General features: G+C 56.6%; 1 protein-coding gene across 7 annotated transcripts in view; it reads right to left on the bottom strand.

Annotated features, from left to right (window-relative positions):
- Window positions 1-25,467, bottom strand: part of CCDC88C (coiled-coil domain containing 88C) — a 124,530-nt gene that overhangs the window by 29,839 nt on the left and 69,224 nt on the right. For 4 of the 7 annotated variants that reach the window (XM_032344659.1, XM_032344664.1, XM_032344665.1 and 1 more), the window contains 12 exons: window positions 25,239-25,397; window positions 23,011-23,153; window positions 16,891-16,930; window positions 16,594-16,740; window positions 15,791-15,935; window positions 12,602-12,786; window positions 8,513-8,650; window positions 6,427-7,497; window positions 4,059-4,186; window positions 2,828-2,969; window positions 1,858-2,046; window positions 103-264 (listed from right to left, as the gene is read on the bottom strand). In XM_032344659.1, coding sequence (XP_032200550.1) covers window positions 103-264; window positions 1,858-2,046; window positions 2,828-2,969; window positions 4,059-4,186; window positions 6,427-7,497; window positions 8,513-8,650; window positions 12,602-12,786; window positions 15,791-15,935; window positions 16,594-16,740; window positions 16,891-16,930; window positions 23,011-23,153; window positions 25,239-25,397 — 2,649 coding nt within the window. Of the gene's footprint in view, window positions 1-102; window positions 265-1,857; window positions 2,047-2,827; window positions 2,970-4,058; window positions 4,187-6,426; window positions 7,498-8,512; window positions 8,651-12,601; window positions 12,787-15,790; window positions 15,936-16,593; window positions 16,741-16,890; window positions 21,820-22,209; window positions 22,969-23,010; window positions 23,154-25,238; window positions 25,398-25,467 lie in introns of those variants that run through there. The other 3 variants (XM_032344660.1, XM_032344663.1, XM_032344661.1) reach the window with 3 other exon arrangements.

Raw genomic sequence — 25,467 nt, 5'->3', positions numbered from 1 at the left:
CTGAGGAGGAGCTGGCGTGCACGCTAGGGCCGGTCTCGGGGAGACACAGAGACACACCCTCCCCACCGGCCCACTCCCTGGGGCCCACAGCACGGGGCTCACCTGCAGCTTGGCCGTCTGGGTCTGTAGTGTGGTGTTGTGCTCCTGTAGGAAGGCACTCTGCTTCTGCAGCGTCAGGATCTGAGAGCTGAAGGCCACGTTCTGCGTCTCCACGTGCTGTAGCTGTTCCTTGAGCAGCTGCTTCTCGGCCTGCAGAGCCGCATTCTAGGGGAGATGAAAGCAGGAGGCCCATCAGACATCAGCTCGGTCAGTGTTCACCAGCCCCGGGCACACGGGCTGTAAGGAACCGCCAAGAGCTGACACTCTGGGGACTAAAACCAGAGTCTACCAGTTAAGAGAAGTAGCATGTTTCCCTCCTGGAAAAGACAGACGATCAACAGAATTGCAAGGAAAGGGGGAGAGCACTCCTTTTCTTGGTATGGGCTTTCTAGACAGAAATGCACGCACATCATGGGGACACTGCTTCCAACCTGAGCATCTGAGCGCAAGGCCAAGGTGAGCTGGGGTTAAAGCCAAGGGATCTCTTCTCTCATTAATGCTTCTGCGAAACACCCCATCAATGTAATTCTCTGAGCTTGTCCCACTGGACAGAGAGTAAAAGCCTGTGACCACACCTCACCCTGCTCAGGAGTGACAGCAGATAGAGTAAATAAGTTGTTCCGTAAGACCGATAAAGACTGTGTAAAATATGCCACCAAGAGGGCCAGGGACCAGGACAGGTGGGCTGTAGCCTGGTGCTGTCCCTCGCTAACACGGGATGTAGCGTCGAGTCTTTCTTGTTTTTTTTAAAGATTTTTTTATTCATTTGAGAGAGAGAGCACAAGCAGGGGGAGAGGCAGAGGGAGGAGCAGACTCCCCACTGAGCTGGGAGTCCGATGTGGGACTCAATCTCAGGAGATCATGGCTTGAGCTGAAGGCAGACACCTAATAATCTGAGCCACCCAGATGCCCCATAGGTTCAAGTCTCAAACTCTATCTCCAATTTCTCATCTGCCAATGGTGACAATCCTCACTACCTGCTTCACAAGGTTGCTGGCAGAGTCAAACAGCATCAGGGGATTAGACGTGCACCAGCAAACTTCTTCTGTAAAGGGACAGATTGAATTTTAGGGTTTGCCAGGCATGTGGTGGCTATTCCAACCAGTTACCTCTGCCACCACTATGGTGGGAAGATGAACCCACACAGTATGTAAATAAAGGGCATGTCTCTGGTCCAATAAAACTTTATTGACAAAAACAGGTGGTGGGCCATGCTTTGGTAACCCCTGGGAAAGCACGGTGGAGACGGAGAACTGGTGTACAAGCTACAGGCCAAGTCTGATGGGCAGGCAGTTGGATTCGCTGTGGGAAAATGTGGTCCACACCTTTCCAGTAGAAAGGGCAAAGGAATCTCAAATGAAAAGGAGATTATAGGACTTGCCAGGACAGCTTAAGAAGTATTCAACTACAGAAGGGGCACCTGGGTGGCTGTCAAGCACTGTTAAGCGTCTGCCTTCAGCTCAGGTCATGATCCCAGGGTCCTGGGATCGAGTTCTGCATCGGGCTCCCAGCTCAGTGGAGAGTCTGCTTCTCCCCCGCCTCCCCCCTTCTTGTGCATCTGTCAAATAAATAAAATCTTTAAAAAAAAAAAAAAAGAAGAAGAAGAAAAAAAAAAGAAAAGGTGTTCAACTAGATCTGGATAAATCTCAGTAGATTCTGACCTCCAGGGTCCTTCCGACGAATGGCGGCCTATCAGTGGGACAATCACTATAGCACAGTGGCTTGCACTCTCTCTCTGAACCCGGGCAGCCCACTCACATTCCGCTCCAGCTCAATGGCCCGGTCCTTCACTCGGAGCAGCTCCATGGTGGCCTCCTTGTGGCTGGGCCCCCAGGTCTCCTTCCCTTGGTGGCCAGTGACCAAAGTCTCCACAGGGTGTTTGAAAGAGTTCTGTAAGTGCTTGCCTTCCTCCTGGTTCTGCCTGAGGATCTCACACTCTGTCTTCAGCTGTAGGGTGTGGGAACAGGAAAGCAGACTTGGGGCAGGAAGAGGCCGGCTCAGTTCTCAGTTTACTGCTAGAAGACAGTCCCACAGCGAACCCAATTCCTCAGCGTCCCCGACCCCTCGCCTTATTAGGGATAAGCCTGACACCTGGCTCTTGCTCTGTGGGGAATGCCCACAGCCCAGCCCATCCTCCCCCTTTCTCCTTCCAGAAACCTGCCTCAGTCCCAACTCCAGTCTTCTCCCTTCCCTAAGCCTCAGCAGCCCATGCCACGAAATGGAGAGGAGTCTGGGGAATATGGACCAGGGGAGGTTATAAAGTCCCTTCCAGCCCGAGAACGGCTTTTCTCTAGATTCCTTATTCAATCACACAGCCAAGAACTGCACCAAGGCTTCAAGAAGGAAAGCTGGAAATCACATATGTGCCAGGAGTGGACATCCTGATCGAGCCCTGGTGCACCCACACCTGTCCCATTTCAGGGTACCCCTGGGACTCTAGGTCTTTCTTGGTCCTGATGCTCATAGTCTCCTGCCAATTCTCACCAGTGTCCCAGATCCTGCCTAACAGACTCAAAGCTGCTCTGGACTTGGCCTCCTCGGCCCCCAGGCCTCTGGTTCACTCTGGTTCCATCCGGCCCCAATGCATACGATTCTGATGGCAGCCCCGCGCAGAACCCCGTGGGTCAGCACATCTGCTCCAGGAGATGGGCATTCAGCCACCCCTCTGCTACCCAGGTGAGGGGCTGGAGAAGGTGAGGCAGAGGCCCGGAAAGGGGTCACATCTTACCACCTGGAGTTCATTCTGTAACTGGCGGTTCAGGCTGGCTTTCTCTTCCACCTGTGCTTCCAAGAACACAATCTTTTCTTCTTTCATGGCTAACGTTGATTTTAGTGCTGACTCATTTCTGCCCTCCAACATATTGCATTTTCTGAAAAATACAAATATACAGTAGTTTTTATCTGACTCTTCTGCTCACAGGCTCCCAATCTCCCAGCTGCCAACACCTGTCTCCCCCACTGAGCAGGTTTCCTTTGTAATTCTGCAGCATTTGGCCCAGAAGCACCATAAGAGCCATAAGCCATCATCCAGAGCCCTCCCCGGGGGTCTCCACAGAGACACGCCCATGACAGCTTCAAATGAAATGTCACTGCTGCAGTTCTACAAGCAGAGTCTTAGGGAGGGATTATCTTGGCCATTTAACAGATGGGGAAACTGAGTCTCAGAATGGTTAAGCCATTTGCCCAAGATCACAGTGTGAGCTAGGTAAGTGGTAAGTCTGCGTGGCCCTTTTGCCACACCAACAGGATGCCACGTCACCCATCACGTGGAGCTGGGACTCTAGGTCTCTGCAAAAGTCCAGCAGAAGTCCACGATACCAGATTCCCTTGGAAAATGAGATCGTTTTGGAAAAGAATTGCAGGCAAAATTCACAATAGTTCATTTTTTTTTTTACAATTCAAGGGCTGGGGTAGGGAAGAGAGAAACAAATAGGTAGGCAGAGCACAGAGGACATGTGGGACTATGAAACGAGTCTGTAGGATCCTGTAAGTAGACCCCGGCAGCACACCCGTGTCAACATCCACGGACGTGCAGCATCAGGAGTGAACCCTACGGTTCACTGCGGGCACTGGGGGAGGAAGGGTCGATGGGGACACAGCGAGTATGACAGGTGCACCACTTTGGTGGGGGCTTATGGACACTGGGGAGGTTATTCCTGGGCGGGGCAGAGAGCATTCAGGAACTCTCTGTATCTTCCCCTTAATTTTGCTTTGAACTTAAAACTGACTCTTAAAAAATCTATTTTAAAACAATTAAGAAGTCTTCCCACTGGACAAGAGAGTCTCCTTGCACTCCTCCCCGGGACTCTCCAGGAAGACGTCCTGTCCCATAAGGGACGCCAGCCTCTTCCAGAGACCACATGCAAGCCCCAGGCTGTGCAGAGTGAACTGAGCTCTGGAGCTGGGGGTGTGCAGCGCGCGCTGAGAGGGCCCACAGGCCGCAGCAAGGGGGTGCTCACGTGTTGCCGTGGCCGCTCTCGTCCTGCAACAGCAGGTCCTTGTGGAGGCCGACCTTCTCCAGCCCCTGGCTCAGCTTGTCCAGCTCGCTGCTCAGCTGCTGGCTCTTCAGCTTCTCCAGCACCAGGTCCTGCCAGGACAGGGAGAGGACGGGGAGGGACGCGGGTGGGACGGAAGCCCAGCGGGGAGGGCCTGGCATGGGCCCCTTCTCAAGGCTGAGCAGCTGCCTTCCAGAGTCACAGCTGACTCAGGCATCCTGAGGGCTGAGCTGACAGTTCAGCGGGGACAGGTGAACCCCAGGGACGTCTTCCAAAGGGCAGGGGAGAGACACATGTTCCCAGCCTCCTCACGCTGAAGGTGGACCAGACTAACACGGCAATGTGTCCAGGACGTACGTAGGTCTGCAATACCATTTCCGTTGACCTTGGAGGAGGAGGCTGGATTCTGACTTGCCTGCCTTTTTCTGTGGAGTCATGGAAGGAAATACTTTTTCCTATTGCAAATTCTCTGCAAGAAGTACCAGGAGGAGAAAGATTTTACTTTAAATCCTGGATTTGGGGCACATGTGTGGCTCAGTCATTAAGTGTCTGCCTTTGGCTTGGGTCATGATCCCAGAGTCCAGGAATCATGCCCCACATCGGGCTCCCAGTTCAGCGAGAAGCCTACTTCTCCCTCTCCCACTTTCCGTGCCTGTGTTCCGTCTTTTGCTATATCTCTATCAAATAAATAAATAAAATCTTAAAAAAACAAACAAACAAAAACCTGGTTTTGGTTCGCTCTGCCAAAGCGGGGCTCTCTTTTAGGCAGGTCCCTTCCTGGAGGCCCAGCTTCCTTCCACGTGTCTCAGGAGCTCTACAGGCAGGTACTGCTCTCTGCCTGGTGCCACAGCTACTGGCATGTGAGCCGCCACCCGCTCCCCAACAGCAAATCCTCAGGCCCGCGATGGCAGTAACGGAGCGGGACTCGCCAAACATTCCATCTGCTCCCCCAAATTTCCCAGCCACCCAGCAGCTGGCGGGTAGTTCTGGCCAGCAAGTTGCAGGTGGACATGCCCTGGGTCACCGCAGGCCACGGCACAGAGCCTCTCTCCTGCCGCGGTGACTGCCTAGGCCCTGTGCTGGGGGAGGAGGGGTAGAGCCATTCGTCCAAGCAGCCCGGACTGTGGAGTCACAGCACAGATGGCAGGGTCCCGGGGTGGGGGGGGGGCGGAGAGGTGGGTGGCGCACCCAGATGTTCATGAGAGAGAAGTCCGCCAGGGGTGAGGAGCTGCTATGATTCCGGGCTTGTCTGTGACCTCAGTGTAACTGATGTGAAGCTCACGGAGACAGGGATGAGGGGTTGCACTCATGCTGTGAGTCTCCCCCAACAGCACACAGACCTGCCTGCATCATCATCTATACTCCTTTTAGGACATGGAGACAACTGTGTGGTCCCCAAACCCACTCCCTTTTCTCCCCTGGCACACAGCTAATGCACATCTCCTCGCCTGACCAGCAGCCAGACATGGCTGGGTGACCGAGTTCTGGGCAGCACAGTGTGGTCCCTCTCCCTCATCCACTTGAGGACACAGTCCGGCCACGCCTCCGGGTGGCAACACTGAGCTGCCAGACTCACTGCATTTAAGGCTGCCCGTGAACAGCCACGCTGGGTTCCTACAGGCACGAGACCCGACTTCTGTGCCGCACCTTGTGGATGTTTGAGTCATTCCCAAAAGCAGTTTATTCCCCTGCCCAAATCCTGAAGGAATAGCCAGATGACCTGGGGGATAAATACTGGGGAAAAAGGAGGACACAGACATAGTGGGAAACTTTAAAATGCTCAGACCCGTAGATGCCATAGTTTCACTTCTAGGAACACAGGCTGCAAAGAGAGATGTGTGTAAACATGTACGGTGTTATTTAAAATAATGAAAAACATTGGAAAACCCCCTAAATGTCCAAAAAGTAATTGCAGTCAATCTACAGGATCTACAGAATTAATATCTCGCAGCCATTAAAAACCCATGGCTTAAAGCTTACTCGCTACACTGAGAAAAGTTACAGGAAGTGAAAGGCAAAAAAGACTAGGATGCAGGAAAGGACGATGTCAAGCAGGTACATGTGCAAATGCCCACGGGAGGTGATGGGACCAAGTGAGCCAGACTGGGAGTGGCGGTCAGCTCTGGGCAGGGAGACTGTAACAGGTGACGTCCCCCTTCATTCTCGTCCCCGCAGACACCATCCCGGGTAGCACCAGGGACAACACGCACAATCCCACTTCTGTTTGGGAGGCGCACCCCACGGCGTGCCCCTGCACCCTGGGACCGAGGCGCCAACCCCGCCCCCTCACCCTCCCCTGTGACCGCCGGCCCACCCCCACACAGCAGCTCACCTCGCGCAGGGTCGTCAGCGTCCGCGTGTGCACGGTGACTTGCTTGGTGAGGTCCCTGTTGTCCCTCTCCAGCTCCTTCAGCTTGCTGGCCGCGTCCCTGCAGCGGGCCAGCTCCTTGTCCAGGGCGCGGCTCTCCTTCTCGGCGGCGGACAGCTTGGCGGTGCTGTCGTCCAAGACCGCGTCCTTGAGCTCCACCTGCTGCCACAGCCGCTTGGTCTCCTTCTCCAGCAGCTTCTTGTCCTTCTCCAGCTGGGCCACCTCCTGCTCCAGGGCCTTCCGGTCCTTCTCCGACCTCTCCAGCTGCTTGTTGGCGAGCCGGAGGGCCTCCAGGTCGCGCTGCAGGGCCTGGTTTTCGGCCTCCAGATCCCTGAGCTCCTGCTCCAGGGCCTGGGCCTTCTGGCCGCTGCTCTCCAGCGTCTGCTGCAGCCGCAGGTTCTCGGCGCTCACGCCCTGGTAGCTGAGCTCCAGGCGCTCGGACTTCTTGCTCAGGGCCTTGAGCAGCTCCACGTTTTTGCGCAGCTCCTCCTTCTCCCGCTCCAGCTCCTGGTTCTCGCGCTCGATCTGCGCCATCTTGGCGCCCGTGAAGCGCAGGGTCTCCACCATGCGGCGCAGCTCCAGGTTCTCCTCGTCCAGCTGCTTGTTGTCCCGCTCCAGACCCTCGAGCTGCACCGACACGTTCTGCAGGGTGTCCAGCGACTTCCTCAGCTGCCGGTTCTCGAGCGCCAGACTCCGACTCTCGCGCTCCAGGGCGTCCGCCTTCTCGGTGGCGGTCTTCAGGGAGGCCACCTTCTTGGCCAGCTTCTCGTTCTCCTTCTCCAGCCGGTGCAGCTCCCTCTCCAGCTCCTCTGCCCGCTCCACCTTCTCCTTCACCTGCTCAAAGTCCTTGTGCAGCTGCTGCTTCTCGAACTCCAGCTTGCTGAGTCGGCTGCTCGTCTCGGTCACCGTCTGGTGGAGGGCTTTGTTCTCCTTTTCGATGTCCTTTGTGCGGGCCTCACAGCTGACCTGCGACCTCTCCCGCAGCGACCACACCGCCTGGTTGAGACGATCCTTCTCTTGCTCGAGGACCTTGATCTGCGGAGAAACAGAACGGGCACGAATGACACAGCGGCTGCACGGATGTCGTTCAGTGATCCGGGTTCAAACTGGGAGACTCAAGTTCAGGCCCCCAAGACAGCACCCAGAGCCGTCCTGCTGCTTCCCAGGGGACTGGTGTGGATAGCAGGTAAAGGGCACTCGTGACTTCGTTCAAGCCAAAACACACCCACAGCAGCCCGAGTGATTCAGAAACGCAAGCCACAGCTCTCCCTCTGATTCAAAAGAATGGACGAGATTTCCCTGGTACCTTTCACCCTGGCCGGTGGGGCCCCCACGACCTGGGCCTGTCCGCCTGCGGCCTCCCCTTCCACCACTCTCCCCCAGAAGATGCCACAGGTGATCTCTCTCTGCCTCGAACATTCACCATCCTCAACGCCCCCACCCAACACCAACCTTTAGCACCTCTGGCTCCCCCTCATCCTGCAGGGCTCAGGGTGACCGTCAGCTCTGTGCCTCTAACACGCCCGGCACCCTACAGGACTCATACCTTGGACATCGTGACCTCCTTCCTGCCCAGAGCTCAGGGGTGGCAGAGCAAGAAGAGAGAGCCCTGGCCTCTGGCTGCCATCCCCGAGCCACTGCACCAGCCCTGGGCTGCCCACCCTGGGACTTTTTGTGGCGTGAGCCAAATAAAGCCTGGAGGCCGGCCGGAGCTGTCTGCTAGGACGCTGTGGACGCCTGCAGCTGGGTCAGCTCCTTGTCCCGTGCATTGTAGGACATCTGGTAGCCGTTCTGACCTCCACCCACATGCCATCAGCCCCTTCCCGCCCCTCCTCCCAATCACGACAATCAAAACCAGGACAACCGGTGTGCCCTGGGAGGCAAACTCTGACCACCTGCTCCTCCACGGTCAGTTCAAGAATCGCTGGTTTGGGGAGCAGCTCGGCTGGGCAAGCGGTGACCCGTGTGTCGCTCATCCACTACCAGGAAATGGCTGGAATCCTGGACGTGCCCTGTTGCGGGCGGGAGCATCTGTCTCGGAGACACCTACCTGCCTAGCTCTGTCAGCCTTCAGGCTCTCCATGTCACTCTGCAGCTGCTCCTTCTCTCTGATCAGCTCCTCACTGAGGGTCTCCAAATCCTGGTTGCTCTGCTTCTCCCTCTCCAGCTGTGTCTGTAACTTCTCAATCTGTGGAGCCCAAATACCCAGCCATGCACGAGTTAGCCTTGCAAGGTGACCTCTGCTTCAGGACAAACCCAAACCCATCAGCTTCGCAGAATACTCTACTAGGTCTCTTCTCGGGGGAAAAAAAACCTCCAGAAAGTGTTCCATAGCGACCTCAGTCCTGAGCCCACACCTTGCACTTTCGGCTTGGGGAGGAGGGGAAGGTCCTGGGCGCCAAGTCCTCCTCAGCCTCGCTGCCGTGTTCTCAGCCTCCTCCAGGTCCCTCGTCTCCGTCTCAGGCCTTGTCCACCCATGCGAGGGTCGGACTCCATGCTCCAGGGGCCACCAGCCACTACCACCTGATGCCCTGCCAGGACCTCTAGCTCACCCTCGTCCCTCCCCCTCCCCCACGACTGCTGCCTGGGTCGGTGACACTCCTGTTCACCCAGCTGCTTGGAGCCATCTTCTGATGCATCTTTCCTTCCTCCTGCACCCTCCAGGTAAGGTTGTCCCCGAGTCGTGTCCTGTCTGCCCGTGCTGCTCCCCGCTCCACACGCCCATCGCCTGCCCCAGGCCAGACCACGTTTCATCTTGCCCAGTCGACCACCCAAGCCCCTCCTGGGCACCAAGGTCTCCTGCTGGACCCCACCAGTGCCTGGAGTTCCTAAACATGAGCCATCTAGCTCCAGCTTGTCACAGTTGTGCCCCATGCCCAGGGAGCGTGGCAGAGGCAGAAGCTGACTCAGCAGGCTGAGGCAACGCCCATGGTGCCGTTGGCAGCATGAGGGTTTCAAGGAGGCTGCCGGCCCTTCCTGCCGACACCAAACTCCTTATCGCTGTGGACAGGAGTTGGGAAAAGGGCAGGGACTGGCGTCAGAGGAACAAGGGTTCAGGATCTGGTCCCTTGCTCCTAGCGACAGGACCAGTGGCAAGTCTCTCTAACGGACATGGGGCCAGCAGTGTCCACCTTCACGAGCTTCTACCAGCACGGAGCGCTCAGCACACACCGGGCCTGTGGCAGGTGCGTTGACATCAGCTGACCTCCCTGAGAGCGTGCGGGCAGTTACGACCAATCATCACACGGAGGGCGACTCTGGGCCGGAGGAGCTCAGTGACTGACCCAAGGCCTTACAGTGAACACAAATCAGAGCTAGGACGCACACCAGTGGGCGGCCCCAGCCCTGGTCTCGTGCATAGTCCGGGGGCCTGCGGTGTGTGCTCCCTGCCTTCCTAGCTCACCCCGAGCTCACCGTTAATCTACCTCACTGTCCCTTCTGTCCCAGAGAGAGGCTTCTCGTCTGAAGACATGATTTCCCCACATTCCCCCGCATCCCTGCGGTATGCTCACTGTCCTCTTTCTCCCTTTCTGGTTCTTTCTGCCAAGAAACTGGAGCCACGATTCTTAGTCATCCCTGAGGAACCACAACGACCCTGGGGGAGCTCGCAGCCATCCTCTAGCCTAGAGAGGGCTTTCTGTCCTTCCTCAAGACCCCACTCAAGCTGTGGGCTCCCAGTATATGTGGGTGCCAGGGACCTTCCTCTGAGCCATGGGGCTCTGTGTTCCCCCAAAGGGTTGACCCCTTCCTCTGAACATAAGGATTCTTTACTTCTCGGCTCAAGGCACAAACTCTCATGAGATTGACATAAAGTTACAGTCACGAGAGGAAGGCAGTTTCTCTAAGGTCCGTAGACGTTCTGTGAATGAGACGGAGGATATTAACCTTGGGGAACGACGTTTCCCACAGACATTGCAAACCTAAGCAAGCTTACAGCCTGGGCTACACTTGGGATGGTGGGGACAGCCAGGCTGGCACCAGGGGTCTGGGCCTCCAGGTCACTGTGTCCCTGCTGGCCCGTGTCCGTCCTATGCTATGCTGTCTGGACTACCTCCAGGAAAGTCAGTGTCAGGGCCGCGTCCCTTGTGGGGCTCTGCCAGGTCGGTGGTTCCCTATGGGCCAAGAAATGCCAGCTGGTGGCTGAAACACAGCCCACAGAGACAAGGACAGCAGGGTGAGGTGACCAAGGCTGGGGAAAGGAAAGAACATAACCATCCGCACCAGGTCAGAACCAGCCCTGGGCAGGCTGAGCAGAACAGGGAGGAGAGGTGCTCTGGGGGGCAGGAGGACCTTCTCCCAGGGCTCCCGGCACCAGACACAGAGGGCTCCAGTCTGGGAAGAGGGGCACCTCCTTTGCACCGGGAATGCTGTGCCAAGACATGTTTCCCATGGGCTGTGGCAGGGGAGGGGCTGTCCACTGGGGAACTGATGCAAGAGGAAGTGGGGAGGGGCGAGAGATGGGGGCTCAGGAGTAAGCCGGGCAGGCAGCCCTCACCGCCAGTCTTGTCTGCAGGAGGGAGTGGCGTGGGGGGGCGGAGGCGGGGCAGACCCCGAGGGCAGAGGAAAGTGTGAGTGGTGGCCTCAAAGGCCAGCTGGGAGCTGGGCCAGCGAGATTACCCTGCCGCTTTTCTATGGCTGACCACGAGGACCTGCGGAGTCAAAGGTTCTCATCTTTCTAAAGGTCAATTTTTTTGACCTGGCTGAGGTCAGATTGCCATTTATAAAGACATTTCCTGTGCTAGGCCCCCATGAACGTAAAACCCCAAACCGTCTCAGTGCCTTCCACTTGCACGAGGAGCCAGGGCTTGAGAGGGGGAGCTTCCCATTGTCCTCTGGGAGACCACATAGTATCCAGCACCCAGCAGGCTGCAGAGCACACAAGCCTTCAAAGGGGCGAGGCGGGTGAGTGCTGGAGCTGGGAGGCCCCTGGAGGGGACCAGAGAGACCGTTCCAGCCGCGCCTCACCCAGCGAGGAAGTGCCAGGATAGTCAGGACCGGGGTGTCTGGTCTCCAGCCTGCAGCCCTCATCCCCTGCCAATGCAGCCTCCATACACGAGGCTGGCGGGACCTGTGTGCAGGACGGACCCCTGCACCCCTGAAGCAGCCGTCCTGCACAGCGGTTGGCAAGCGAGAGCTCCCCCACTCTCTCCCCCAGGTAGGATCCGGCAACAGGTGTGCTCAGAGCCCACAAAGCATCTATGCTGTATCATGTGGGTGAGGAGTCCGGAAGCCCTGGGACCAACATGCGGGGGTAACCCCTAGCTCTCAACGGCCCCCTCGCGCACCCTGGCATGAACTGGGGTCCTCGTCACCACAGAGCAGAGACAGTTGGCAAGCTGTGTCTGTCCTCCCAGAGGTATGGGCTCTACTGTGCTAAATTGAAGACCCAGCAGTTGTCCTGCAAGGCAAATACAATTCAGCCTTCTCTTCTTCCTCATCCCATAATCCAAGAGAAACTGAGCTCTGACCTTGTTTTACCACCAGCAATGTCCTAAAACTGTCCACCCGTGTCTCACACACACACACACACACACACGTACACGTGACTTACATCGCTGCTTCCTCTCCCATGTCCCATCCTATGCTTTTTAATAGTGCACTTAGTCTGTGCCAGACCCTTGACTACAGTTAAGTCCTATCATCCTTACAATTCCCATTAACCCCATTTCACAGATGAAGACAACAAGGCAGAATTCAAGTCACATGTGGGCCACACCCTCAAAGAAGTGGTGCAGGGACGAGCCCCACTGCCACTCAACTCTTGTGGATGACCTTCCTGTCCCTCTGTTACAACTGACCGTGGCTGCACTGCAGTCAGCATCTCTGCTGGGCTGTGCGTGCTCACTACTCCTTTGTGCTCTGCCTGCTGTATACTACAGACAAGGGCTGGGGGAGGAGGTCACCCACCCCTGGCTGGGGTTACCTTCTTTTTTTTTTTTTTTTTTTAAGATTTTATTTATTTATTTGACAGGCAGAGATCACAAGTGGGCAGAGAGGCAGGCAGAGAGAGAGGAGGAAGCAGGCTCCCCGCTGAGCAGAGAGTCCGATGCGGGGCTCGATCCCAGGACCCTGGGATCATGACCTGAGCCGAAGGCAGAGGCTTCAACCCACTGAGCCACCCAGGCGCCCCTGGGGTTACCTTCTTGCTGAGCTGGTGGTTCTCCTTCTCCAGCTCCCCGCACTTCAGGCTGTTCTCCTCCAATGCCAGGGACGCGTCCCGCAGCCCCTGAATGGTGCTCTGGAGGCTCTGGTTCTCCTTCTCTAGCTTCAGGATGCGGCTGGACGCACATTCGTTCAGCTCAAACACAAATGACTTCCTAGAGGCTAAAGCACAAAGTCGGGTAAGAGACCAACAGAGATGGCCAGTCGGTGACATTTCTGTGCCAGCCCTGGGACGCTCAGCAGGAAGGGCATGGTAATCGGCTAGTTATGTCTGCCACGAGCAGTAAGGTGGCTGAGTGGGTATGTATGCCTGGGAGCTGCCATCCTTTAGATAGATTTTGTAATTTCATGACTGTATTGGAAAAAAATGAGATGATACATGTAAATTTGTTTAAAATTCTAAGTGAGATGAAAATGTGAGTTGAGGACAGAAAAAGGCAGATTATCTATTCTGCCCCGAAACAGCTCAAATACAAATGAAGAAGGGGGCACAGACCCAAGAGTCATGAACTAAACTTCTTGGCCCCCTCCTGCCACAAGCCGGGAAGGTAACTCAGGGGGGCTTTTTTGGAAAGGAAGAAGGGAATGTACATGAAAGCCCACGAAAGAAGGGACTGTGGGGGGTGGCAGTGGTGTCTGGGTGGCTCCGTCATTAAGCGTCTGACTTCCACTCAGGTCATGATCCTAGGGTCCTGGGATCAAGCCCCTGCTCCCTGCTCATCAGGGAGTCTGCTTCTCTCCCTCTCTCTGTGCCCCCCCTACCCCGCTTATGCTTTCTCTCTCTTAAATAAGATCTTAAAAAAAAAAAGAGAGAAGAAAAGAAAAGACGGGATCAGGGCTGTCCTGTCCCGACCTGTTCCGTCAGTAGTTCCACACGCTCTGTTCTGGGAGCCTTACCACACTTGCTAACACAGCCTCCCCACCGGCTTCTTATTCATCAGGCCAGGGGCTGGAGGCACACAGAGGGGACGGCGTTCATAGCAAGCACATCAAGTTGGAAACAAAATGTGTGCATTCACACCCTCTGTCTGATCGTAAGAACTGGAGGCATCAGCATCCATCTTGAAGCATTCCTCACCCACCGAGGATGGCAGAACAGCCCCAACAAGCCGGAGTATCCTACAGACCCCAGGCAACAGCAGGCACGCCGCGGTGGCAGAAGCATTCGCCCTGCCGACCCTCCCAGGCCGGCGCACACGTCAGCACATGTATTCTCAAGGGACACACATGCATGGAGGGCTCAGTTCTCACCATGCTACAAATGCCACCTAAGCCCGACTTAAGACCCCAAGGACTCAGGACTCTGGATCACTTGGACCACACTTCTGCAGCAACCAAGAGGAAAAATAACATTTTAAAATTGTGGTGTAATACGCAGAATATAAAATTAACCATTTTAATCATCTTCCACATCCAGCTCTGTGGCGTTCGGTACAGTCTCACTATCCTGACACTGGCCCTGCCGTCTACCTCCAGACTTTGTGGTCATTCCCGACTGCAGCTCTGTGCTCACGGCACCAAAGTGAAGGTTCCACAAGTTAAACAATGGAACTGATTACAAGCCTCATTTCCTCTTCAGTGAAAGGCAGGGCCTCAGAGACCACGATGAGGACACAACAGTTTATCACAAAGAAAACCAACAGCTTCGCCGAGTGCTGTGCTCATCAGCATCCCCAGCAATCGGATGTGCGTGTGCATGTGTGTGCGTGTGCACATGCCTGTGTGTGTAGGTGCATGTGGGGGGATGGGTTTTGATGCGACCAAGAGGAAAGGTGCTCAGCACGGATCGCCCGCTCATGGGCCAGGCACGGTGTAACGCTGCACGCCTCCTGTCACTGGATAGTCACAGCAATCCTGCGAGGTGGCTTTGTTACCCCCATTTTGCAGGATAAGAAACCGAGGTTTAAAGGAGGTCATCTAGCCAGCTGCTCTGGAGAAGCCACCACAGCACACACGCACCAGGATGTTCAGGCTCTACTCCCCCTATGCCGCCATTCAAACCAACACCCACCAGCTTCCAGATAAGCACTAGGAGCTGGACCACCAAGAAGAAATCATCATCACTGACCTGGAAGGGCTCACAAACATACTTTAGTCTGAATTGGTGAGGCTTACCGACCCCATCAGCTGCCCTTCGCGGTTGGTCTGAGCCTGTCCTAGGCAGCCCGCACTACCTCTCTGATCCACCAGGCGGCAGCAGTCCTCCCCAGTTGACCTCAACTTGCAGAGCAGGGGATCCCTGTGACCCCCCAGCCCTGTGGGCCCACCCCCGCAACAGCACTGGGGCACCAAAGCTCGGACAGAACTAACTTCTCACACAGATTAACAAATTTACTCAACTGATTTTAGGTTCGGAGCTCAAAGATAAGAAATAACCAGCTGCTCTCGGCGACCTTTTCATTATGCTTAGGGATTGTACTAGAATTGAAAAAGCCACCCCCAAACCAGCCAATGCCCTACCAACGCTGGGTAAAGTTCTAAGTAAACATTAACTTGGCGCTATCAGGTGCAGGAGTACTATTTTTGAACAAAGGAACTGGCTTTTGTTTGCCCAGCAGGCAGAGCTTCCTGCTGCTGGGCTGACTCCTGCCCCACCCACCTTCCCCCAGGCCAACACCTCGTCTGGGGTGCTGGGCAGCCGCTGCCGGGCAAGCACAGGGAGAGAGAAAGAGGTCCCGGTCCTGCGAGCAGCAGCCACTTAGCAATCGCAACCCGGAGAGACAGAAAACAGACTGCATCCATCTTGCCCAATTATGCAAATGAACAGAGGAAATAATGCTGGTGGTACAGCTACAGTGGAGATTCATGGCCCCTGGGGATGTCACCTGCCATCCAGAGCTTTCAACCATCCACAGAGAAGCCTAAGATGTCTTCTGGGGGTCAGCATGCTGTAATCTGGAAGCTCCTAGGATGGTCCATATGGGAAATGAGAAAGCGGGCAACACTAAATTTGCATTTCACATCCCAACAAGGAGGCTGCCAGACCCCTCATGTTCTCCTGGGGGAGAACCGCAAGGAAACTGTTCCAAATGGCACTTGAAAGAAATCCTTTTTACTTGAGGGTGAATGGACAGACTGACATGGAAGATTCTGAGCCAAGTGTTCAGCTCCCCGGCCAAGGGAGAAGGGGCAGCAGGGTCGGCTGGAGACACCAGGTGCTACCCACCATCGGACAGGTCCGCGTTCTTGGACAGCTGCTCCAGCTCCCAGCCGAGGTGGGCGGACTCGTTCATGCTCTGCTTCTGGGCTATCTCAAGGACCATGTTTTCCTCCAGCAGCTCCTCGATTCTCTTCTTATCTGTGTCCCGGTCCTGGTGCAGAAAGAGGGAAGGAGTAAGACCCTGGCCCCCCAGGCACCTGCTCTCATTTCCCCCAGGATGAAGGGACTCCATGCACCTGCTCACTGCAAAAAATCCAAAAAAAAAAACAAAACAAAACAAAAAAACCCAAAAAAACCCCAAAAAAGCCCAGCTGCAAGGAAATGTCTCCAACCCCACAGCCAGCTGTAAGAGTTACAGCTGCTAAAAGACACCCTGTCCCAGTGACCTGGGTGATGAACGGAGCCCCAAGGTCTCTAATGAATGCTGTCTGGACAGAGTGACATACCACATGGAGCCTTAGAGAAAGTACCGTGAGGCCGGGCGGCTCTGTGGCCTTCAAGCAGGCCCAACGGGCCTTGAAGATGCTCCCGAATCACAGTTCAGCCCACATGGAGGCCAGCAGAGACCTTCTTGCAACAGACACACATGGACATCCATCCTTACAGGAAAGCATGAGCAGTCGAGTCCCATCTTGTAGGCATCAAATGCTGCCCCCTCCACAGCCCCCGGGACCACCACGGCGGCAGCAGCAGCCCCGTGAGCCCAGGCCGAAAGCCCAGAGAAGGGCAGAGCGTAAACCTGAACCTGCCCCAGTCCATGGGGGGATGCAGTGACGACGGGGGGTTGGGGGCGGGAGTGGTGGCAATACCAGTTCCAGGTCGTGAAGCTTGGACTTGAGCTGCAGGTTCTCTTTCTCCAGCTCGTGAACTTTGTCGCCCCGGGCCCGGGCCGCGGTCAGCTGCTCCTCCAGCATGGCCTTGGTCTCGATTAAAATGATGTTGTCTTCTCTCAGCTCCTGCTCCGCAAAAACACACATGAGAACCGTCAGAGGAAGGCACCTGGGTCACAAGGGCTTGAGGCCCAGACACACACTGCAGGGGTGGGGTGGGGCTGCAGTGCTGGGGGGAGAGGCTGCGGGTGTGGGCGGGGCTCCACCTCTCAGCACCTTCACTGTCCCGCTGCACCAGGCCAGACGGGAGTCGTTACTGGAAGAGAAAATCCACCATCAGGCAGCTGCCTGAACTCTGGCCCTCATTCAGCGCGCTTGTCCTGGGTGCCTACTTCGTGCCGCCGTGGTAGGAAGGCGCTTGGCACCTACAACCTCATCTGGGCGGACAAGTGGACGCTGCAGACCGACATGGGACCTTGCTGAGCCCCATTTCCTTAAGCAGGAAGAGGTGGGGCTAAGAAACAGTCCCGGGCTCGAAGGCTGAGTCCAGTCCTCGGGACTCAACATGTATTTCGTGACCAGGGTCCTGGGAGAAAGGAGCGATTGACACGAGCTTTCGTTCCAGATCCTACCCGAGCTTTCGTTCCAGATCTACCCGAACATCCTACATACATGCTCTTGGACAAACAATGGTTCTACAGATGGGGACTCTCTAAGACTTAAGTCACAATCAGAGGGGAACCCCCACAAATTAGCACCCCACTCCTTGTGTGTTAGGCACGTGCCAGGTGTGGAATGTGATGGCCATTTCCTCGCAGAGCCCCTTCACGTAGGAGGGGCCGCTGGACTCTTAATCCTGCACCAGGCGGTGCCATTTCTCCTCCCCTCCCTACCCCACTTATGGGGCCTCTTCGTTTCTCCTCTCCCCAGAGCCCTTCCAGCACCACTCAGTATGTTGGAGGCACTGAGTTTCCCCAAATGCCTTCGCAGTGTGCAAACACCCAGATGTGGGGACGTGTCTGCTTTTCTCGGTGGCGGTTTTCAAAGGCTTGTCCCGCTGACAGCTGGGTAGCTCCTGCTTGCCCACTGAGTGTTCATTTTCCCTGCATCAGAGATTCTCAGGAAAGGGGAAACCACGTGCCTTCTGGTCAGCGGTCACAGTTCTGATCAAAGGCTGGCTGCTGAGAAGGCTCTAAGCCTCAGGATTACCTAAGTGCCCTCTTTCTGTTAAGAGAACGTGTCCACCACGAGGCTGGTCCTGCACTGGGTGCTCTCCACCCCTCCCTCCCTCACTCGGCCCCACAGCCCCAAGATGGAGGGAGGGACTGTCCCCTCCTAAAGAGGGAGAGACTTACTTGGGAAAATTAAAAAATAAACCCAAAGCCACGAAGCTCGAGAGGAGCTGGGATTTGAATTCCGGCCCGAAAGCTCCAGACTTGTGTTCTCTCCACTGCCCTCAACTGCCTGCAAACCATCCTCAAGGGGCTCATGGGGCAAAGAGGCCCCAGCCAGCAACGATGACATGACCTAGAGCACACAGAGGGGTTTCAAGCAGGAAGAAGTCCTGGCCTTCCCTCTCCGGCCCCCATAGTTCACACTCTGAGCTCCAGCAGACCCAGCCAGCCACACTCCCCATATCACCTCTCGGCTGGGCCCTCAGCTCCCACCGCACAGGCTGTCCCTTCAGCCTCATAACCAACTCCTAATCAGCATGCAAAACCCAGCTTGGGTTGCCCCCTCTGAGAAATGCTTGCAAATTCTTTCTGTCCTGCCTGCTGAGCCAGGTACTTGGGCTCCCAGAGTGCTCTGGACACACCGTGAGGCAACATGGCCTTTGCTCCTCCCTGAGACCATCAGCTTCCCAGGGTAGGGCTGTTCCACGTCTGTTCTTGTGGGCCTCAGAGATATGTTCAATAATACTTGTTGGCTGAATCATACCACGGGAGGGCGGGGGGCAGTCAGAGGGCATGTGACATGGGCTCTGAAGGACTCAGTGACCTCCAACAGGCAGGGATGGAGAAAAGTGTACAGGAGTGAAACAGAGCATGGAACACGACGGGTTTCAACTACCTCCCAAATACGTCTCCGTCATCGCTTCTTGGCCTTTTGGCTAAGATCAAGTGCAAATACGTCTCCCATCTTCTGGCCTCCACCTCGACCTCCACCGTATTCCAGCCAACAGAAACACCTCAGCTTGCCTCGTACACCCTACTCCCTCAGATGCGAGAAACCGGATCTGCGCAAAGTTGTGCCCGAGCTGCTATAGCAAGCCGAGGGCTCGGCCTGAAGGACCGAGAGGCCTCGTTCCTCATGCTGGGGCACTAGCCCAAAGCCAGCCCGCCCCGGCGCAGACCTGACCTCGACTGAACCAGGAGGCTATTTCAAGGCCTGACCCAGCCCCGCGAACAGCTGAGGGGCCACATTTAGGCAGCCACAGGCCAGGCCTGATGGCTGGTCCCCAAGGGCTCGAGAGCTGCCACCGCTAATCTGGCACGGTGACCGGGAGCAGGGACCGGGGATATAGACCGACAGGCTCTGGCTCCCAGGCCTGCCAATGCACCGTTAGCCATGGGACGTGAGGCAAGAGCTTGTCCCTCCATCAGGGATCCCTCCCTCTCTATCACCGACAGGGCGGACCCGAGATCAGGTTCAGTAATGCCCGGGATATACTCCAGACACGGCGTCTGAGGCCTGGGGAGCAAGGGGCTGTCACCATCTCCTCACACCCCCGGAAGACACCAGTCAGCCCGGCAGCCTCCGAGCCTCCATCCACCAAGCAGCAGGCAGAGACTCGTTTCCATGGGGCCTCCTTGACCCCAGTGAGCACCAAACATCAGAGGCGGCAGTGGGGTGGGTCTAGGGGGTGGGGGCAGAATCAAAGACACAACCAGCTCCTTCCCACTGGGCTCAGACCACAGCACCCAGCCCAGAGGTGTCCTCGGGAGGGAGACAGGGCCCTCCACTCTGGCAGGCGGACCTCCTGCTCACTCCATAGAGATCACCTCCTGGCGAAACACCATCTGCTCGGCCCTTTGCACCGTGGTCTGCTAAGCTCCATGGAAGGTTCCAGAAGCGTGGTAGACTGAAGTGTAAGCCCAGCAACGGATCTAGCCTGCTTTAACTTCACACCGTACCAAATTTTATCAGAACTCCTTAGAACACAGAGAAACGCAAAGTCGCCGGTGGAAACGGAAGATCAGGGCTCCAAAGTTCTTGCTCTGTTCCCTGAGTCTGAACCTTCCCCGCTTACGGCATGCTGTCCGAATTCCCACATGGGCTGCTGGAGGCCAGGCGCCCCCTGCCCTTCCGCCATCAGCCCCTCCTCAAGGCCCCCCATCTCACCTCTCCCCCACACCCTCTTTGTCTCTACAAGCCCCCCTCCCTTATTTCCTTCCTCAGCAAGGCCGCAGCCTGCAAACAGACACACATGTTTCAACATCAGGTGCGCCTCCTTACTGGCAGGGCCAGCTGCACGAGGGGTGGAGGAACCCTCAGCTTTCCTGTCTGGAGAAAGGGAGAGGAAGCCACAGTGGCCGCTACACTTGGTGGGCCACCCCGAGGTTCACGTGTGATGATGTGGCTGGAGCGTAGGCACTCGTGGCAGGCAGAAAAAGCTCCAAAAACCCAGTTCTTACTGCTCATCTAAAAACCTCGCTGTGCACCTACCATGGGGCAGACCACAGCTGCGTACCTCTGGTTTTTCAGGCCATCAATTTCTGTCACAACACCTCAACTCTGCAGGGGTACCAAAAGCTGCCACAGAAGACACTGCATGGAAGGATGTAGTGACGTTCCAATAAAACTTTATACTTAAAACGGACGGGGGGTGGGATTTCAGCCTTGATGGACTATAGTTTGGAAAGCTCCAAGCTACACAACACGCTCGAGGACTCAAGCTCTAGGTCAGTGAGGCACAAGTCGGCGGGGACAGAGGAACACTCACCATCACAGCCCCCCGGGTTGAACACTTCTGGGGGCGTGCAGGGGGCCTACAGGAAATGAGCAGCTTCGGAAGGACCCACAGAGCTTGACCCCCCCTCTCCTCTTCTGGCCCTGCTGGGGGAGACAGACTGGGCCCAGGAGGCCTCAGCTGGGCCGTGGGGAGACCTGAAGTGGGTGAGTGCCAGACAAGGCAGAGTGAGGATTTAACCCCAGAGCAACGCACAGATGCCTGAGGAGCTCTTAGAAGGGTCACCAGGGTGGCAGGAGAGAAGGGGATAAACGAGGACAGATGGAGGCTCAGCGGCCGCTTCAGATGCTTGTGGAGGGCATCCTGGGGGCAGGCCCTGGGGTTAATGACCAACGACAGAGAAGGTGGGCAGAGGCCCTCACTCTTCAGCCTGCCTTCGGGCAGCGGCAAGAGCATGCTGGCAGGGGGGGAAACGGGCTCTGGAGGATGGGGAGCCCCTGGGGCCAGGCAGGGCTGGAGTGGACTGCTCACGCATCCAGCTGCTAACTGCCCTGCCAACAGCAGCCCCCCCGCCCCACAACCACCCTTGGTGCAGGATCGGTCAGTTCCCGTGTCTCGCTAGGGTAAGTGCACTGGAAACATGATGCCAGGGCACCCCCTTTTACAGATGGGGGCAAGCCTCCCTCAACAGCCCCGCAGGGTGTGTGGCACCTAGGACTGCGCCCTGCTCGGTCTCCACCTCTCAGACTGTGTTGACTTTGGAGCCAGCACTGCCCAGAAAGCCATAAATCTCAGAGGAGTGAGGACAAGGCCCGTCTTACCTTTATTCTGCTTAAGATGCAGACAGTAGTGAGGCACCTGCCCTTTGCTGTTGGGAATTTCAGCCAAAAGCAAACTGTGGGACAAGACGAACCTCCAGGAAGCAGCTCTGCCTCTGTCCCCCCCCCCCCCCCGAGGCCGGTCACCTGCTTGCAAAGGGGAGTCAGGGACCACCGGTGCACCCACCCAAGGCTTCCCTCCACACTGGTCTCCTGCTGTGTGAGCCCTCGTACAAACCAGACTATGAGCCACAGAGGAGCTGCCAGGAGTGTAATGACAAAACGTGGAAACTCATGGTCCATATTTTTCAAACCAAAATTAACCCTGCCCTCGCCCTGAACTCCAAGGCCTTTGATCGAAAGTTTCCTCCCATGGGGCACTAACACATGCTGCCCACCATGACATGGGTTACCGTGTTTCTCCTCGGTGGGACTGGCTGGGATCTCTGGGAAGGCACCTGGGCCACCTGCCACGCCCTGTGTATAGAAATGGGTCCCTTATGGGGTAGGTATCCACAGCATGAGCGGGCATGAATACAACAATCATGCTTGTCTTGCTGTCCTCCAGCCAGTTCACACCTAACACCGCCCCCTCCTGGAGGGGACGAGAACTCTTGATCCTTCCTGTCCTCCCCAGGCTAAGTCTCCATTGCTGAGCAACGGGGCTCTGCCCGACTTGTGGGGTAATTATGAAACGCCCAGTGAGTGCCAGGCCCCAGGGCATGCAGTCTGGTTAAGACCTGGTCCCCGCCCTCAGGGCTCCAGGGGCACACAGAAGGCCTCCTGCCAAGGTCCACCCACAGACCTGCCGTCCACCCTGCCCACCCCATCTCTGGCCCAGAAAAGCCAGCAGGAAGGAGAAAGCACCTGTCCATCAGCGACTGGGGGCCTCGTGCCTGGCAGAGCAGAGGAGCCATCTGGGAGCGAGCCTGCAGAATGCACATTCCTGGGGTCCACTCTCAGGACCAAAGGTGGTACCCAGGAATCTGCATTTTGAACAGGCATCCTGAACAGAGGCGGACACGGCGGCAGGTGGATACAGACCACATCTTGAGAAACAGATGATCTAACACTCACGTGGAATAGTTTCACAGCTTGAAACTGATTGATATTTTACATTATCTCATTAGTAAGTTGATGTTAATCCCGAATCAGCTTATTCAAAACAGTTAATGCCCACTGCTATATTTTTACTTCCCACCCTCCCCGTATACCCAGTATAGCGCAACCCTGTTTACTGAAACACAAACACGGGCCCAACCAACACACTTGTGTATCAAGGCAGTGTTGCCTCTGACACAAAGCACTCAGGGGGACCAAGTGGCCCAGGCCTAGGCCCCCACACTTGGGGCCAGATGGCCCACCTCCATCCCTGGGGGCCCCCAATACTGCTGGCTCTCCTCCTAAAGCAGCCTGCTTTGAGGTCTCTGAGCTGCATTCCAGGTTCCCTCCCAGCCAGCACAGAGCCAAGTGCTCTGGTGGGCAGCCAGCTGGGGGTGGGGGGTCTAGGCAGGGGTCTGGGAGGGGGATACTCCACGTGGCCCAGCGGCAGCCAGCCCTGCAGACACTGCCCCAGGAAAACCCCAGACAGCATTCTTTCAGCAAGTGTCTGTCCACTGGTCTAGATGCTGAGCATGGAGCCACAATCACAGCAAACACACTCCCCACCTCGGGGCCTTTGCCAGTGGGAGTGAGGGAAGCTGCAGCAGAAAAGGAACCTGGAACATGAGGCAGACCCGGGTCCGCACAGGATGCCATCGACCCTGCGCGGTCCATGCAACGGCCCAGAGCTCAGCGCGTCCCCGGGGCTGCTGTGAGAAATGAACGAAAGCATACAGCTGTTGCTCTACTCCTGGCTCAGCCCCTCCTGGCTTTGTGGCAGGGAGCGGGCAGGAGAAGGTGGGCCCATCCGGGCGGGTGATACCTGGCTGGTAGACTTCTCACAGCCTGTGGCTTCCTGACACCCCGTGATCCGTTCCCCACCCAGCAACCCCAATGTACTTTCTGAAACAGAAACCACACTGTTCCCCTCACTGACACGCTTCCTGAGGATGGCGTACCTTCCATGCGGAGGCCTGGGACTCCCCTCCAGACAGTGAGCAAGGCTCATGTAACTACTTCAGATCTAAGGAGGAGTGCCCACGTACTGCCGTCCGCTGACCCCTCTTATCACGGGCATCACAGCACAGCACGACTCATTCTCTCTGCGGCAGTCTGAACTCTGCGGACCAGTCCCAGGGCATTAGCCAGCCTGGACAGCAAAGCATCTGCACACCTGCCACCTGCCCCCAAGTAAACACCTCACAGAGACGCATGCTATTTCTTTCATGGCTAAAAAAACTAAAGCAAAATTTCAGGCACTACCAGTTTCACAGTAGCTCTTCACTAGGACATGCATCAAGGTGAAAAATGTCGTGGTTGCCGCAGAGAGCCATGAAACATGAGATGAGAACAGGAGAAATCAGACTGGGGGTCCCAGGAGAACCCCTGAAAGTCTGGGAGCTCCGTGAAGCAGGGGCACGTGTCATCCTGCCTCTAGATCCCTCGCTGCTGCTCCAGCCTCGCACGCCGCAGACGCTCCTTGGGCTGTGTCTGGAGGACTGCACAAGGCGGCTTGGACAGGGCCAGGCCTGAGCACAGAGATTAGAGGCCGGATCCTGACACCCACCACCCCACGGGGCAGAGCTGGGGGAAGAGGTGGGAATCACACTCTGCCCCTGATCCCACCTGGGGGCTGCATTGGGTAGCCCCCCGCTCCCCAGCCCAGGTACCACCAGTGTGCAGGAGGCGCGGCGAGGGCAGTGGTCTGGGCAAACATGAAGGACTAGCTCTCCTCCCAACTATGGCATTTCTAGTAAGTGAGGAGAGGCCCTGCTGTGTGCCCACGTCCCAGAACCTGTCTGTCCCAGGATTTATGCTTTTCAAATTCAGCACAGCCAGCCAGCCAGCCAACCATTTCCAGAACAAAGACAGAGCTGGCGTCCCACCCGCACCCCAGGCTCAGGCCAAGGCAGCAGCACCAAAGGCGCCTTCTCCGCAGGAGGTGGAGTGTCACATTCCTCAGGGAACAGATATTCCTTGGGCAACAAACAGGCCCTGCCCCTACGGCCTCCCACACTCCTCCCACGGCCCTGGGGCGGGGCCCGCCTGCTGCAGGAGAGCCTGTCTCGTCTTCAGCCACACAGTCTTCCCCAAGCATGCCTGCCAGCAGCACGGCTGGGAGAGGACCACTGTGCTCCCCAGACCTGTGCTCAGTCCCCTCAAAACCTCCTGGATGGCAACTGGGATTATTTCTTACCAAACAAGCCCACTTGGTATGCGCGGACATCCTGATTCTACCAGCCCAGAACAACTACTTCCAGAGTCCCCGGGGTTAGTGATGGGGGCAAAACCCCCAAAGCCTTGGAAAGGAGGGTCCCTAGAACCTGCAGCTGACATGAGGCAGTCGGGGTGAACGACTGAGGCATCAGGGACCCCACCTGGGTCTTGGTCTCCAGTCCCGTCAGCCCCGATGCCCTCCCCGGCACCATCCACCCAGAACCTCAGGATCTGAGTGGGTTCCACGACTGAGGGCTTACTATGGGACCAGTCCAAGTGCCAGGAATTTTGCCCCTTTCATCTGAAAAAAAAAAAAACAACTCATGAAGTGGTAGGACTTCATGAAGTGGTAGGAAGAAACGGAGTTCCGTTTCTTCCTACCAGCAAGAAGAAAAAGAAAAACCCTAAAAGAAATCAGAGGACTTCACTACAGGAGCTCTCCCTCCTCCCCCTGCCCTCCCCACCTCCAACCAGGCAGGGAGCACAGAGGGGGACCTTCCAGGGAAGCGGCGCCGTGGAGATCCCATGGCTCCCTTTTCCCCACACCTGGCAGGTGCGTCTGGGAGGCGTGGGCTCACCTCCATGCGGGCCTTGTAGAAGTCCACGTCATGCAGCTTCTCCTTGCAGCGCACGAGCTCCATCTCCAGCCTCTCCACGCGGTTCGCCTTCTCCCTCAGGGAGTCTAGCTCGTCTCGGTAGGCGCGAGCAGAGCGGGCGTCAGCCGCCAGCTGGATGTTCTGGAAGGCGGGAAAAGGCAGGGGAATCCAGCTCAGGGCATCCCTCTGCAGAGGGAGGAGGGATCGAGCC

Source organism: Mustela erminea, chromosome 5 (genome assembly GCF_009829155.1).
Source record: "Mustela erminea isolate mMusErm1 chromosome 5, mMusErm1.Pri, whole genome shotgun sequence".
NCBI classification, from domain to species: domain Eukaryota; kingdom Metazoa; phylum Chordata; class Mammalia; order Carnivora; family Mustelidae; genus Mustela; species Mustela erminea.
This window is presented reverse-complemented; position numbering and strand designations above follow the sequence as displayed.